The sequence below is a fragment of the Myotis lucifugus genome, unplaced genomic scaffold (assembly GCF_000147115.1).
Source record: "Myotis lucifugus unplaced genomic scaffold, Myoluc2.0 scaffold_23, whole genome shotgun sequence".
Classification (NCBI taxonomy): Eukaryota; Metazoa; Chordata; class Mammalia; order Chiroptera; family Vespertilionidae; genus Myotis; species Myotis lucifugus.
In genome coordinates, this window is record NW_005871071.1 from 5,768,378 (window position 1) to 5,785,824 (window position 17,447).

The 17,447-nt window shown below is 38.9% G+C and overlaps 1 protein-coding gene across 3 annotated transcripts in view; it reads right to left on the reverse strand.

Annotated features, from left to right (window-relative positions):
• TMOD3 (tropomodulin 3) overlaps positions 1-17,447 on the reverse strand; it is a 70,437-nt gene that overhangs the window by 22,801 nt on the left and 30,189 nt on the right. For 2 of the 3 annotated variants that reach the window (XM_023751642.1, XM_006085953.3), the window contains exons 2-3: positions 13,175-13,366; positions 11,813-11,969 (exon numbers count right to left, since the gene is read on the reverse strand). In XM_023751642.1, coding sequence (XP_023607410.1) covers positions 11,813-11,969; positions 13,175-13,300 — 283 coding nt within the window. In that variant the 5' untranslated portion in view covers positions 13,301-13,366. Of the gene's footprint in view, positions 1-11,812; positions 11,970-13,174; positions 13,367-17,447 lie in introns of those variants that run through there. The other variant, XM_023751641.1, reaches the window with a different exon arrangement.

Here is a 17,447-nt window from a genome sequence, read left to right on the forward strand (position 1 = left end):
GTTCATAGCAGCATTATTTATAATAGCTAAAAAGTGTAAACAATCTAAATGACCATCACTGATGAAAAAATAGATCCATACAATGAAATATGATTCATCAATAAAAAGGTATGAAGCACTGATACATGCTATAACATGGGTGAAACATGATTCATCAATAAAAAGGTATGAAGCACTGATACATGCTATAACATGGGTGAAACTCCAAAACATACTAAGTGAAAGAAGCCAATTAAAAATACATATTGTATGACTCCATTTATATAAAATGTCCAGAGTAGGCAAATTTAAAGAGATAAAAAGTAGATTACTGATTTCCTAGAGCTAGAGGTTAAAGTGAGAAATAGAGATTAACTGCCAATGAATACAGGGTTTCTTTTGGAGATGATAAAAATGTTCTAAATTTAAGACTGTGGTGATAGTTGCACAACTCTAATAATGTACTAAACACCACTGAATGTATTAAACACCACTGTACACGTTAAATGCATATATTCTATGATGTGGATTGCATTTTAATTAAAACAAAACAAAGCAAAACAAAAAACGACACACACCAAGGGGCAATGTATTAAACATGGGTTTTTTGGTCTTCCTAAGTAAATTTATGTTTGCCTCTTAAAATGCAAAAGAAAAAAAAAAAGATAATTTTTGAGACACATTCAGCAATACAGTGTGTTTATGTTTTTTAAATCAAAATCAGCTGTTTCCTGTGAAATACATAACTAGCAAACTGCTGGATCAATTCCATATAAGAAAATGCTTTTCTAAACATGTGTGTTAATTTAAATTAGTCTTATATCAATTAGATTTAAGTTAAAAATCTTAATTACTATGAAATGCTAATAAATAGATCGCCTTTCTAATGGTTAATTTGACTGGTGCCCTCAGTGTCTTACAGGATGAGTGAAATGTTAGGCTTTTATGAGATGCAAAGGTATTACATAGGATGTGCCTGTGCTTTTGCATAGGGTAGGAAAATGTGCAAATTTGATACTGTTTTTATTCAAAATCATCTATTAACACTTACTGGTATTCCATTTTGCTTCTGATATGTTTTTGCAAATTATGGATTATTCTTTACAGAAATCTCAACCTCATTCTGATAAAATGATTTAACATATATAAAGGAACTAGTACATAGTAAACAGACACGTTAATTCTTTTTCATTTATTTTTTTAATCCTCATCTAAGGATATTTTTTTCCATTGATTTTAGATAGAGTGGAAGGAAGAGAGGGAGTGATGGAGGGAAGGAGAGAGAGAAAGAGAGAAACATCCATGTGAGAGAGACACAACGATCGGTTACTTCCTGCATGAACCCCAACTGGGGGCAGGAGATTGAACTTGAGACCCTTGGTGTGCAAGCCAATGCTCTAAACACTTAGCAGCACAGGCCAGGGCTATATCAGTGGTTTTTAAACTCAGGGAGTGAGGGTTGGCTAGGCATGGATATTCTTAAAAAAGCTTTCTACATGGTTCTGATTCTTACCTACTCAAGTTAATAAGCACTTATCTGTATAATAGCTCTGAAAATAGGGTGAGTTATCCTGTATTGACCTAATTTTACTTTTCCTCTCCTTAAAATATGTTCAAAAGCCTTGACTTATAATTATTATATTTGTATTTATTTGAAAATAATATAATGTCTGAGAAAATAGTTACTCACTTTTATTCTTCAGCAGATAGCATTCTATCTAAATGACTTTAATTTCCTTATTTAAGATTGCAAGTCTTGGATTTTTTAAACGGAAGTTCCGGTTCTTTACATAGCAGCAAAGTATGAAAATAAACAATGAGTAGATCAGAAAAAAATCTCTCAGACAAGTATGAAATGGCATATCCCGCTCTCCCTCCCCCACTGAAACAAAACAAACAAAAACAGGGCTATGACTCTTGCTTGCTAAAAATGTTAAAATAGTTCAGTAATGTTTCTGCAATTATAAAATGGCAGCTAAGGAAACTGAAGAAACCAAGATAAGAATTCATATTATAGTAATTTCAATGCATGGCATTTATCCAAAACCATGTTTGTACCAAGAGGGGAAAAAAAAAGGGGGAAATATCTTGCCAAGATCCTAATCATTGTCCCAAACATCAGTGACAGGGATTATAAACTGTGTTAATTTTATTGCCAGGACCTTTTTTCATTAGTTCTGATATTCTCCCATCCTTGCTGAGCATATAAAAAAGTAATATAACCCAAAACAGAGATTGTTCTTAGTTATTTCATTCTTACAGAGGTGAAAGGCTCTAATTTTACAGTTTGTATGTTTAAAGTTACCTTGTTCCAGAAAAGATTTAAGGCAACTAGGCCACTGTAATCTCCACAGGGGATTTTGGGGTATACCTTTAGACAGGAAGCACACAAACCTCAAGTCAACCCAACTAAAGGATCAGGGGGTAGATTCTGGAAATGCATTTTTTGACCCAATGACATACATGAAACCTGCTCAATATTGTAATATGCGCATCAACAAATATTTAACAAATGTTTAGAGTGTTTCTACATACTAGATGATGAGCTAGAAAAACACAGTAAAGAAAATAAGATAAAAGGTCCTTTCCTTTGGGGAGCTTATATTCTAGTTGGGAAACTGGCTATCTATAGTATATGATTCTGGAGGCTTCTACTCCTGGCCAAGTTGGAGCATTAGGAACAGGATTTACCCACATGACTAAAACAACCTGGAAATGAACAAAATATATGAACGTGACCAGGACACACTGATCAAAGGACAGCGATCCCTGAGAGATAAGAAATAAAGTGAGCCCTATAATAGTCCAGCTTACTGCCTGGAGAGCGTCCAGGCTGCAGCACAGGGACCAGGAATCCAGGCAGAGTTTGGTGAACTCTCTGAACTGAGGGTCCAGAAAGAAGATCAGGTAGCTAGCATCTGTAGGACCGAGTACCAGAGAGGGGAGAGTTACACAGAGAGTGAGCCAGATCTGCAGAAGGCCACTTCTTAGTATTCAGCAGAGTACTGATCAGCACATGTATGTTATGAAACTACCTTGGGCCAAGGAAAAAACATCTGAAAATATTAGAGATAATAGTGCCTGGGCTCACGCAGGGCTGGGAATAGAACCTGTTCCCACCAGTCATCCGGAAAACCTCATACTTCACAGGGCACTGGGTAGAGACCTCAGAAGGGTCTTGCCTCAGCAGCAGAGAAATAATTAGCCCTACAATGAACACTGCTCCAATCCCCCACCTACTGGATCTTAAAAGCAAGACCCTAAAGGATCAAACTGTTCCCACAACGAAGCTCAAGAACATTTATAGAAAAACCCAAATATCCAGCATCCAACAAGTTAAAATCCATGATGTTTGGTATCTGATAAAATATATCAACATACAAAGAAGCAGGAAAATTCAATCCACAAGAAAACAAATCAATCTATCAAAACTGACTTAGTCCTGCCAATCCAAACCATCTTGAAGCAGTGCCTTCCTCTCGCTGGTCTTTGTGAGCATCCTGCAAGAGCCCCGCCAGAGCCCTAGCCAGTTTTGCTCAGTGGATAGAGCATCAGCCTGCAGAATGAAGGGTCCCAGGTTCGATACCGGTCAAGGGCACATGCCTGGGTTGCAGGCTTGATCTCCAGGAGGGGGCGTGCAGGAGGCAGCTGGTCAATGATTCTCTCTCAACACTGATGTATCTCTCCCTCTCTCCCTCTTCCTTCCTCTCTGAAATCAATAAAAAAAAAAAAAAAAAAAACCGCCAGAGCGAGTACTACACTACACTGAACCCAGGGCCTTTCCCTGGGCATCATCTTGATGACCCACCCTCAGAACATGAGAAAACTCTTCTCTCCTTTTGACATTAAAACCAAAGGTGCTGGTTTTGATTAGTTATTTCATTTATAACCTTTATTCTAATCAAGAAATACTTATTTATCAATTTTGTTTAGCACAACATTTTGGAATGATGTAAAAATCAGAACACTGCATATCCCTCTCCTCCCTCTAAAAACAGGGAAATTTTTTTGTAACTTAAGTCTGTTGTTTCTTGAACTAATCAGAAAAGTTCTCTACTTCACATTTGTTTCCATGATGGGAAAAGAAAATGACATGTTTCTGCAGCTGTATCCAGCTGCCCTGGGAAGATATAAAACTTTTCATGTATTTAAAAGAAACAAAACAAAAAACTGACTCAGCAATGACAGATGATAAAATTAGCCAGTAAGGGTATTAAAAGTTATAATTATATTTCATATGTTTAAAAAGTTAAGGAGAGACATGGAAGATATTAAAAAAAAAAAAGAGGAAGAGGAACAAATAACTGATGCGACAAATAGAGAAGATATAACATGCTAACACTAATCAGAAGAAAGCAAGGTTGGTTAGCTATATTAATACCAGATAATGTAGATTTCAGAGGAAAGAATATTACCAGGAATAGAGAAGGTCATCCTATATAATAAAAGGCTAATATGCAAATTGACCCAACAGTGGAATGACCAGTTGCTATGACGCACACTGACCACTGAGGGGCATACGCTCAACGCAGGAGCTGCCCCATGGTAGTCAGTGTGCTCCTACAGGGGGAGCGCTGCTCAGCTAGAAGCCCTGAGTAGGGCTCACGGCTAGTGAGCGCAGTGGCGGTGGTGGGAGCCTCTCCCACCTCCGTGGCAGTGCTAAGCTGTCAGTTGGACATCCCCCAAGGCTCCTGGACTGAAAGAGGGCACAGGCCATGCTGAGGGACCCCACCCACCCACTGGGCCTCTAGTATCATAATAACAAAATGAGCAATTCATCAAGAGGACATAAGAATCCTAAATTAATAATTTTTAAAAACCCTAATAATAAAGCCTTACAGAATATGATTCTGGAACAATTAAAGGCCACATTCTATGGCATGTAAATTATATACAGACATGTTGGAGGGAAAGGAATATCCAGAGTGAGTAAGGTTACCCAGGGAAAGATTCCCATAAAATGAGGTCTTAACATGAGCAATGAATAATCCATCTGGCTAACTCCTTATCCCAAGAGTAATTAGTGAATCATTCAAAAGATATAATGAATTGTCTGAAAAGGAAATGCCAGCATCTGCATGACTAATTTAAGCAGCCCATTTCAAATATCAGCTTTAGCACCTGGGAAGATAATTAAAAAAAAAACAAAAACTTTTTATTTATTTTAGAGAGAGAGGAAGGAAGGTGGAGATAGAAACATCGATTGGCTGCATCTTGCATGCCCCCAACTGGAGATCAAGCCCGCAACCTGGACATGTACCCCAACCAGAAATTGAACCAGCAACCTCTTGCTTCATGGGTCAAAGCTCAACGTTTAAACCACACTGGCAGGGCGTAAGGCCACTTTTTAGAGGTATATAAGGGACATTTAGAACTCTTAAGATGTGAGTACAAAGTAAGAGCCAGTCTTTCTCTTGAATTTAATGGAAAATAATTGCTCATTGGCAGTTACACAATCTTGTTGATTTAGAAAGGTTATAACCACCACCTTTCTGGTTTACTGAGGGATCAGGTCTGCCTTTCCTCCACAGAAATCATATACTCCGCAAGGTGAGGAAAGATGGGTGATGACAGTAAGCTTTCTGAAAAGCTAAGGTAACTCTAAGTAAATAAACTGAAAAGTATATGAGAAGTCTTTAGTTGAAGACAATCTGGTTAGATTCACCTTTAGTAAACAGGGTGGGGAAAATGAGCTCCGTGAGAAGGAAACCCAAGGGCATTCCTTTCTCAGGGAGGGGAAGTGAAAAAAACAAAAAGCATACATGGCTCTACCCCACAGGCCAACAGGGAGAGAGCATTTGTGCTCTGCAAGGAAGGGAGTAGCCCAATCTGGTGAGTCAGAAGCTCGAAAGGAATTCGCTGGTGCACCTAAGTGTACTGTACAAGGTGCAGCACAGTCTGTCCATAAACTTAGGGACACCCAGGAAAAAAAGTCTTAGTCTAAGTAAGGGTCAAGTGTGATTTTAGAAATGGGTAGGAAGACGCCTGGCAAAGTAAAGCAAAACAAGAATCAGTAAGAAATAGTAAAGACTGGGGCAAATTATTTCTCCAAGTGTCAAAATCATCGCAAGGCTCTTATGCCTTATTATGTCTTGGAGACAGAACACTCACGATATGTAAAAATATGACAGGAACAATAATTAGCTATGGAGTTAGCACTCTGTGCATGTTCACCATTCTCAGGAATGAGAGAAGAGCTGGATGCATACCCTCCTTCACCCTTGTCTTGTTCAATGCTTCAGTTACATATTTTGCAAAATTTCAAGGAGAAAGAGGTGAAAAACTTCCCAACATTTTAATATTATATCTTCAAGTAAAAGTAACGTATATTGGAATTCTGGTACTGCTTTAATTTTCTCAACCCTTTGGTTTCTTTGAATATAGCAGACTCATAGAAAAGATTACTTGATACCATAGTACCATTCCTACCATGAGCTTGTTAGATTTAGATGAACAGATGTATATTGTGGAATCTACTGTAAATAATGCACTTAAAAACAATCCTTAATACGTCTTTTGTCAGCTGTGCCTTACTAGTTACCTAATACTTTTTATTCTAATAAAACAACACTGTTAAAAGCAGAACATTTATCGGTGTAGGACAAAATATCCCCCAAATGCATTGAAGACAATCCCTGAACTTCACTTAATTAGCATCCATTCCTCCTTCTTAGATGTTGACATACATTTTAATTTTGTAAAATATACAAGTATGAATGAACAATCATTTCACAAATCACAAATGAAATTACTAATTTATCTATATATAACAACTCTGAAAGTGTGCTTGTTAGTGTATCAGGTCTTTTTAAAACATTTCAAGACGACCTAGAAAGATAAAATTTGGTGTGAGTATATAGTTTTTGTTCATGGTCAAAAGGAAAAATTCTGAAATATCTAATTTTCAGTTCATTTCTATGTAATTTTAGCTCTAGAAAGAGGGTGAGCCTTAAAGCAAAAGAGTAATAAATATAATTAATTGTCATTTAATTGGTCTCAGAATATGAGAAAGTAGCTGACTTGAGAAATTGGGTAACTATTCCTTTTAGTGGTTCCCAATTTTTTGCTTTAAAACAATTGAGTATCATCTGATTGACCTCTAAAGTAATGTAAAGGATCACTATGTGATTTTGGCATGTAACTTGGAAGAAGTTCAAGGAATGGAGTGACATCACTATAACATTTCCTGGCACAGAAAGTTAATACTGCCATCATAGAGTAGTCATCTTAGTATAAAAATGATTTAGAGACCAATGGCACATTAACAAATTCTAACTAGTCTACTAGTAAGTGCACCAAAAGAGCAAATGCTTTTGTTTCTTTTTTTTTACATGAAGGTGATTACTTTTTTTAATATATATTTTTATTGATTTTAGAGATGGAAGGGAGAGGGGGAGAGAGAGAGAAGCATCAATGATGAGAGAGATTCATTGATTGGCTGCCTCCTGTACGCCCCCACTCCCCCAACTGGGGATCAAACCCACAATCCAGGCATGTGCCCTAGACCAGAATTGAACCTGGGGACCTTCAGTCTCCATTCTGATGCTCTATCAACTGAGCCAAACCGGCTAGGGCGATGCTTTTGTTTCTTACGAGAGATAGGTTTGCCAACAGTTTTACAAAGAACCTCTATAGTCTGGGAAGGCATCCTCAAGCTGAAAGTCTATCTCAGGGGTCCTCAAACTTTTTAAACAGGGGGCCAGTTCACTGTCCCTCAGACCGTTGGAGGGCCGGACTATAGTTTAAAAAAAAAAACCATGAACAAATTCCTATGCACACTGCACATATCTTATTTTGAAGTAAAAAAACAAAACGGGAACAAATACAATATTTGTAATTGCATGTGGCCCGCGGGCCGTAGTTTGAGGACCCCTGGTCTATCTCCTATGAAATAAGCTATTTATTAAAAAACTTTGGACTTAACCTGTTCAGAGTAAAGGGTCATGGGAGAGGTATGCTTAAAAAAACAATCTTTTGGATTTTCAGAGTTGAGGAGAAAATTCACATTTAGCTTGACTGGGAAGTATGCTAATAACATATAGGCGAATTATTCTGAGGATCTTCTGAATGTGATCAAGATTTTGGGAATGAGACCCAAAGAAAGGAAGGCATATTAGGGACTAATGATAACCAAAGCTAACTAACTTAAGGATGAGAGCCTAGGATGAGTGTGAGAAGATTAGAGCTGGCTTTTAGCTATATTTCAAAGGAGAGTTCTACAGCCAAAGTTCCCAATTGTTGATGAATTTGCCTTCTTCAGGTCTATGGCACTGTAACATGGCCTTTAAGGCTTGACCCCACCGAGTCTAGGGTGGTAGCATTTGCTTCGATCTGATGAATTGCTGAAACTCAAAAATTCATCTCTCTGGTTCTGGATAACTCCTCCAAGAATGTAAATCTCTTGTTTGGTTATAACATCACCATACGATCCTTTACAATGATTACACTGCACAGGATTTTATAGTGATTTCACTGTACCCTTTAACAAATTTGGTTCTCACAAAAACTTTATAAAGTAGGCAAGAAAGGTCCTCAATGTATGATTTCATTTATATAAAGTTCAAACTAGGCATAACTAATCTATCATGTTAGAAGCTGTAATGGTTACCTTTGAAAAGAAGAAAGAAACTGGGATAAAGCGTAAAGAAACCTTTTAGAGGTGCTGGTAATGCCTTGTGATTTCATGGGTGTGTTCACTGTATAATTCATGGATCTTTATCCTTCTGATTTGCGCATATTCTGTAAACATGTCATACTTCAATAAAAAGTTCATTATTTTTCAATGCCATGGTCTTAATCACTGCATCATAGCTGCCCATAAATAATATTAAACAGACATACATAGCTAAAAGAGGCAGTAAAAATACTGAATGTATTATAAAAAAGAAAACCACTGATTGTAAATGCAAAACTACTTGCTTTTTAATTCAACTACTTTCATTTACTTCATACCCATCTAAAACCTAACATGAGAAATAAGAAAAAAAATTTAAATATATAAAAGGAAACAAAAACTATCACCTAGTTAAGGATACAGCATTTCCCCCCCTTATTGTCACCCATATTCCTCACCTCTATAATTTCTCAACTCCGTTATTTTCTTATCCTATATAATAAAAGCCTAATATGCAAATTGTCCCCTTGGGCGGTCATTCGACTGCTCGCTATGATGTGCGCTGACCACCAGGGGGTGGCGCGGAACATGGTGGGCATTGGGGGCGCGGCACTGGCAGCAGTGGAGGTGCTGCCGTCCCTGAAGAGAGTGGGACTGCAGTGGGCTGGTGGAGCAGGTGAGCGGGAGGCGCCAGGCCAAGGTAGGTGCGTGTGGGGGCCTGATCGCCCCGCTGATCGCCTCACAGACAGCAACCAGCGGCGGCAGTGGGGGAGGGGGGGGCGCTGCCAGCTCCCAGGCACTGAGGGAGCCAGTCAGGGGGTCCAGCCCCAATCGACTGCCCCGTAGTTGGGATGGTAGAGCAGTTGAGGGGGCAGGGCCAGGCCAATGCAGGGTGCCAGGCAGGGCTGCGAGGCTGGGGACACGAGCTGGGGCCTGATCTCAGCAGGCCACCCCGAGGGACCCCACCCGTGCATGAATTTGTGCACCGGGCCCTCTAGTTTTCCATAATTCTCTACCTTCTTTCCTACCTCCTCTAATCCTCCAAGATCTTTTCCTAGGTAACTGGTGATTATGAAACAAGATCATACTGGGAAACTTCCTGGGTCAGTTTAGGACCAATTCAGCTCCTTCATATCTCTTATTTTCTCTTCTTGTCCTCCAATTCCATATTCTTTTCTTGCCATCTCGTTTTCTCACATCTCTCCCTCTGTTTCTGCCTCTATTCTTCTTCCTAGTTTTACTCCCCAAGTCTATCTGAAGCACACGTAATAGTAAAAGGTAACCAACCAATATTTATTCTCATTAAATTATGTTCTATATAAACAGACTTGAAGCTATAAATAGTGTTATAGCGATGGCTGTGCAGATGATAATAGAGTCAGCTGAGTTTTCTATGACAAATAGAACTGATGCCTTTGCGTAGTTTCTCCACACTTTAAACTATGCATGATTTTTAAATCTTTTTCTGGCCCAAACACCTGAGGAACTTGACATTAACACTTCTAACAGATGGTTAATTTTATGTGCTAATAAAGCTGGGCACAGTGCCCAGATATATGGTCAAATATTGTTTGTTTTTATGATGGTGAGCCTAACATTTAAATCAGTGAACTTTGATTAAAAACATAATGGTGGGCCTCATCCAATTGCTAAAGGTCTTAACAAAGACTCATCTCCTCTGAGCAAGAAAGGAATTCTGCCAGCAGACAGTCTTTGGACTCAAATTACTACTTTTGCCTGAGTCTCCAGTCTACTGGCCTATCCTACAGATTTTAGACTTACTAAACCTCCACATCACATGAGCGAATTTCTTAAAATAACTCTCTCTCTACACACACACACACACCCTGTTTTGTTCTCTGGAGAACATGACTAATTCAAGTAGCTATGGTAGTGATTCTCAACTAGAAATGGTGGGGGCGAGGTGCAGTCTACAGAAAAAACACAGGAGTTGGGGATGATAGATAATTTTATTTTTTGTTAATCCTCACCCATTGATTTTTAGAGAGAGTGGAAGGGGGGAGAGAGATGAGAGAGAGAGAGAGAGAGAGAGAGAGAGAGAGAGACATTGATGTGAGAGAGACACAAAGGGACACAGAGACACATACTGGTTGCCTCCCGCATGTGCCCAGACCAGGCCAGGAATCGAACCTGCAACTGAGACACATGCCCTTGACCGGAATCAAACCCAGGACCCTTCAAACCCTCAGGCTGATGCTCTATCCACTGAGCCAAACCAGCTAGGGTGATAGATAATTTTAAAAAGGTCTGATGCAGACCTTATGGAATATCTACTCAAAAGTCATTTACTAGTCTTCTATTACAGAGACTAGAATACTAAAACAAAGTTTTTGGCTTCCCTTATATGTAAGAGAGCTGTAGCCAAATTCATTTGTTTGCAAATGAACAGCTAATGCTTCACTAGGAGAAAGCACTATGCTCTAACTATTCTTCCTGCCCAGACCACTAAGGATTCAGATGTAAAAACAGTGCCTGAAGGAGCTGATCCTTAGCTCTAGGGCTGCTCCCCGCCATTCCCCAGGGTTCATGTGCAGTATCTTATACAAGAGTGCAAGTAGAATCTGGATGCTTAGGCCAGCCTGTACTGAAAGCAGAAAAACTTAACCCATGTTAACATATAAAGTGTTACTTTAAAAACATAGCTGTACTCAGGCTCCACTGAGACTACCTAAAGTTGAAATCTGCAATAGGAAGGACTTGGACTAGAAAAATTTCCTGAAAACAATGATTACAAAATATTGACAATTATAACTATGAACTACTAAGGAAGGCTATCGAATTTCCTTTAAAAAGCGTCTTTTGAAAATATGGCCTGAATTATTTTATGGCATTCCACTGTAAAGACAAGAGTTAGAAGAGAGCAGCACTTTGACATCATTTCCATTCTATAATACACTACTGATTTAAAAAGTTTTACCTCAGTACACTTTCTATATTTATTACAGGAGAGCTAAAGAGTGCTATATAAAAATCACTATGTAATAAAACCTCACTAACAAACCATTAAGAAGGAACTTATTGGCCAAGTTGATAAAAAATGTAAATTAAATGCCCAAATTTTCTAACAACTTTTTAAGTCAGCACTATATCTTTAAGGCTATCAATGATGTACCTCTAAAAATACTGTTTTCTTCAGACCTCTCTAGAAAAAGAAAAATCAAGTGCTCTTAGTGAATGATTTCAAAATTCTGTGTTTACCTTTTTTTTCTCCAGTGTAGGGCACATAGTCTTCCCGGTCCTTATGCTCCAAAGCTTCCTTCTCCAGATATGACAAGAGGTGTTCTCTATCAAAAGGCCCTGTGGCAGACTTTGAGGTCTGGTTCTTCTGTCGGAACCCTGCAGGCAGAAGGGCATTCTGCCAAAGAGAATGAATCAACCATTATGACCACCAAGAATGCCGATTTTCATATGCTTGCACAGATTACTCAGAGAAGAAACAATTCTAGATTAGAATATGATGTAGGCATTAAACACTTTATTACAGGACTTTAGGGTTGCAATGTAAAAGTGTTCCAAAGTTTTTTCTTAAATTAGGTAGTATTCACTTACATTACTATTAAAATATACAAACATATTTTCTTTAGCAAGTATTCTACTAGCAGGAAAACCCCTTTACTTTTAAAATGTCCTGGGACAATAATAAAAAGGGTTTTAATGCTTAATAACACCTTAGCATATATGTGAATACAGAAAATAATTCCGTTACAAAAGAATGTTAAATGACTATATGCATCATAGTCCTTCACAGTAACTTTTATTTCATTATAAAGACCTTCTCATTAAAAAAACACACAAACACCACATGTATATCAAGCCCTAGCCAGGTTGCTCTGCTGGTTAGAGCATCATCCTGACACCAAGGTTGCTGGGTTTGATGCTGGGCCAGCGCACACATAAGAATCAATGAATGCATAAATAAGTTAAACAACAGTTGATGTTTCTCTCTCCTTCTCTCCTAAATCAATTAAAAAACAAAACAAGTATATTGCCCGGCTGGCATGGTTTGTCGACTTCTGAATCAGGAGGTCACTGTTTGATTCCCAGTCAGGGCACATGCCCTGGTTGCAGGCTCAATCCTCAGTGTGGGGTGTGCAGGAGGCAGCCGATCAATGATTCTCTGTCATCATCACTGATGTTTTTCTCTCTCTCTCCCTCTCCTTCTCTCTCTCCCCTCACCCTTCATCTCTGAAATCAATAAAATATATATAAAATAGAACAGTCATGTCAGTAAAGATATGGAGGTAGAAGGGGAAAACTGGAGAAGAGACAAAAAGTTAATTTAAATAAAGAGGTGTCAGTGAAGACTTGGTTTGGGGTGATGAACACACAATACAATATACAGACGCTGTATTATAGAATTGTACCCCTTAAACCTATAATTTTATTAACCAATGTCACCCCAATAAATTCAATAAAAAAATAAATTATACATATACATGGGGGGGGCAATGTCACCCCAATAAATTCAATAAAAAAAATAAGTTAACTGCTCAAAGGCAGCTACTTAGTTTCAAAGGGTTTGAAAAATTATTTCATTTTTCTTCATTAGCTATCACCTACCTCAGGGTCAAGATCATCCAGCACAGTTTCCAGTTGTTTCAGTTCTATTTCTGATAGATTCCCAAGGAGCTCATCTTCATCCAGGTCCTTGTACTTTTCTAAGTCCTTCCGGAATGGTAGTGCCATGGTCTGCAGTGTCACTTCGTTTTTGCTATTCAATGTAGTCAGAAGTGATTTCTATTTTTTTTTAAACTATGGAGAGAAGAGACAAAAACATTTAAAACATCATCTCCACCTACTTAGATCTATTATTAGGTTAAATGAAATGTAATTTCCATGTCATATATTCTTTGACCTTATATCACACACCACCCTTTTCTATGGATCATTCAATGCCTTTATCTTTTGTCTTTTGTTAACAACAACAAAAAGAAACTGAGAGAAAAAGAGGGGAAGGAGAAAATAAAATTCAAATCCATAAAAATGTCTATTTGACAGAATTTAGATTTTCTGATAACTAAGTTTTAGGGGGAAAAGGATTATATAATTTGTGCTAAAATACAAATTTTTCCATCAATGGCTTTCAAATGATTGTTACTTTGCTTAAGCACAGTATGTTTAAGGTACAGTTGTTTTATTGTAAATTACTTAGAAGAACATTATTTTCTGACTCAACATTAACATGGGGTGGGTGATACCATTGCATTCCCCATAGAAGGAATGGCGGCCTCTTGCCATTGGGAAAAAAATTTTTTTGAAAAGTGCGTTAAAAAAAATTTAAAGGCGCTTTTAAAGGAAAAAATACAACACTATAAAACGTCAAGTAAAATACTCAAAACCATGCTATGTCACCCACTAACTGACAAGGTTGGTCAGGAGAATCTGATTACAGAAGGACCTTCACCATTTCCTTACTGTGTGGATCTCTCCCCAAAAGCTATGAGGTGACTCAATAAGCAGCATATTTCCAGTTACCCACAGGACTGTTATATAGGAAAGGATAAAGTAAAAAAGTGAAGCAAAAATTAAGTATTTTTATGAATTTTAGCCATATATGTGGATCATTTGTCTCATAAAATGTTCCTATGTGTGCCCTAGCCAGTTTGGCTCAGAGGATAGAACATTGGCCTGGGAACTGAAGGGTCCCAGGTTTGATTCAGTTGCAGGCTCGATCCTACCTCAGTTGCAGGCTCGATCCCTGGCCCTGGTTAGGGCATGTGCGGGAGGCACCCAATTGATGTGTCTCTCATATTGATGCTCTCTCTCTGTGTCTCTCCCCCTCCCTTCCACTCTCTCTAAAAATCAATAGAAAAAATATCCTCAGATGAGGATTAACAACAACACAAATATTCTTTTTTTTTTTTTAAATATATTTTATTGATTTTTTACAGAGAGGAAGGGAGAGAGATAGATAGTTAGAAACATCGATCAGCTGCCTCCTGCACATCTCCCACTGGGGATGTGGCCGCAACCCAGGCACACGCCCCCGACCGGAATCGAACCCGGGACCCTCCAGTCCGCAGGCCGACGCTCTATCCACTGAGCCAAACCGGTTTCGGCACAACAACACAAATATTCTGTGTGGATAAAAAATAATCTTTAGACTTAATGATGTTAAAATTTTTCTTGGCTGCAAAACGCCCAGTATTTCAAAGTTTGGATATACATATTTCCTTTGCTACCGTTCCCCCCCTTGTTTTCCCAACTTAATACCATATTTTAAGTAATATATTTTCCTCCTCAATTCAGTAACATTTTATGGATCCTTTTAGGTGTTTTCATCTCCCAAGAAGAAATGAAGGTTCACCACAGGGGTCTGTCAGTTAATGAAGTGACTAGCAACCACCTGGGTCCTATAAAAAGCAAATTAACATAATTGTGCTTATGCAGATGTTAAATTACAGGCATTTTGTATAATTGCCCAAGACAGATCTGGCTTACACCTGTTCTACTAACACCACATAGATTTAGCAGTTATCCTAAATTTTTCCATTAAAAAAATTATTGTTATCATTACTAAGTTTGGTAAACCTCTACTTTGTATTTCCAACTTTAAGATAGCAAGCTTAACAAGTATCCTGAGAGTGTATTTTCTCAATTAAAAATAATACCGTCTGCAGAGAAGAGTCAATGGAAAGTATCAGCACTACCAAATATAGTAACCATAAAATGCAATTTTAAAGAAGGTGGCATGCAATTTTAGAAGATAAAAAATTAGACCACACTGAAAAAAATATTCCCTTCATAAACAGACATTTGAGACAAAGGTAAGAAATTGATAAAAGTTTAAGAATATGTACCAAAAGTAATTATTTGCTTTATGCTATTTTTTAATGTTTGGAAAATCAATATAAAAATACATTTTCAATATAGTTTAATATAATATACTGAAGTTTACAGTACAGTCATGTGCCGTCAACAATGGACTGAATATCCAATGATGGTCTCATAAGATTATCATGGGGCTAAAAAATTCCTATCACCTAATGTAGCCCTTGTAATATATAACCCAACACATTACTTACGTGTTTCTGGTGATGCTGGTGTAAACAAACCTATACCTACTGTTCTGGCAATGGTATAAAAGCATAACACATATAATTAGATATAGTGCATAATACTTGATAATGATAATAAATGACTTTGTTCCTGGTTTATGTATTTACTATATTATTTTAAAGTGTATTCTTTCTTCTTAAAAAAACACAAAACCATTGCTGTAAAATGCCTCACCCATCTTGTTTACTGCATCTCTTGATACCATAATTTTCTCTTGTGTTTGATTTAACCATATGTTGCTTTGTACAGTGACATGTTGTATAGGCTTGTAGCCTAGGAGCAAGGCTAAGTCATATAGCCTAGGTGTGGAGTAGGCTGTATCATCTAGGTTTGTGTAAGTGCACTCTATGATGTTCACACAATGATGAAATTGCCCAATGATGCATTTCTCAGAACTTATCCCCATTGTTAAGCAGCACATAACTGTATATAATAGAGGTAATTTCTTAGTCAATAAATATTTCAAAAAATACTTATTTTGAGCATCTCTTTTCTTTACTCTCAAAAGTATCCCAGCCTTGGCCATAAATTCAATGGTCATCCAACTAAGAGGGTACTGTAATAGACAATATGATAGGAATGAGATATTCAGAACAAAGGCAATATATATCACCCAGGTTTTATAGGTCGGAAACATGACATTCCTTAGAATGAGTAAAATAGTTTACTCCAATAGATTGCTTTTTATTCCAAGTATAAACTGTCATACACAACATCTTTATATACTACTAGGAGTCCGGTGCACGAAGATTCGTGCACTGGGGGTGGGTCCCTCAGCCCGACCTGCACCCTCTCCAATCTGGGAACCCTCAGGGGAGCCCTCTCCATTCCGGGAGTTTCTGTCTGTCTTTGCAATCATATGAGCAAATTGTCTGAGACCCCCTAACCCAGTTTGGTTTGTTGCTCACAGAATAATAGAGGCTTTTTCCCCCCTTTGCTTCATTGGTGGAGATTTCCTGGAAGTTTTAGGATATCTTCCCTTTAATTTTTCCTAGACACTCTGATTTTACTTATGTCTCTCACCTTTGCTTTCCCTCCATCCCCCGCCGCAACAGTAACTTGCTGCAGGCTCACTTTGCTCTAGTGTCTAGGAGATCCGTCTGCCACCCGAACTATGATTCCCAGCATTCCTGGTGCTCCCCGTGCTCTAGGTTTTCCATTCCTGCCCTGTCTCCGTCCCACAGCCTCCCACTCTGCCATGGCCCCCCAAGCCTCCGGCTCTCCCACTCTGCTCTCTGCCCGGCGCCTGTGTATGCAAATTAACCCATCTTTGTTGGGTTAATTTGCATATTCACTCCTGATTGGCTGGTGAGTGTAGTGAAGGAATGGTCAATTTACATGTTTCTCTTTTATTATATATAAAACTAGGGGCCCAGTGCACAAATTTGTGCACCTTGAAAGGAACTGTGGGCAGTGAGGCTGTGGTGGGCCTAGGGGTGGGTCACAACCCATCCTCCGCGCCCCCACCTGGTCCCTCGAGCTAGTGCCCCTGGTCCCCTGTCTGCCAGCAGCCCCGCTCCCGCTGCCACCACTCCCACGCACTGACGGCGCTGGCCCCGCTCGCACCCGTTGCTGGCGTGGAGCAATTGGGGCCAGCACCCGCAGCAGGTGCGAGCAGGGACTGCTGCCCCACTTGCCCCTCAGGAGCAGGGGGAGGTGGAGAAGACCTCAGGGGCGATTGGGGCTGGCAGCCGCCGCTCAAACCTGTTGACAGCGCCAAGTGATCGGGACTGGTGCCGGGTGCCGGCAGCAGGTTCCAAAGGCAACTGCTGGT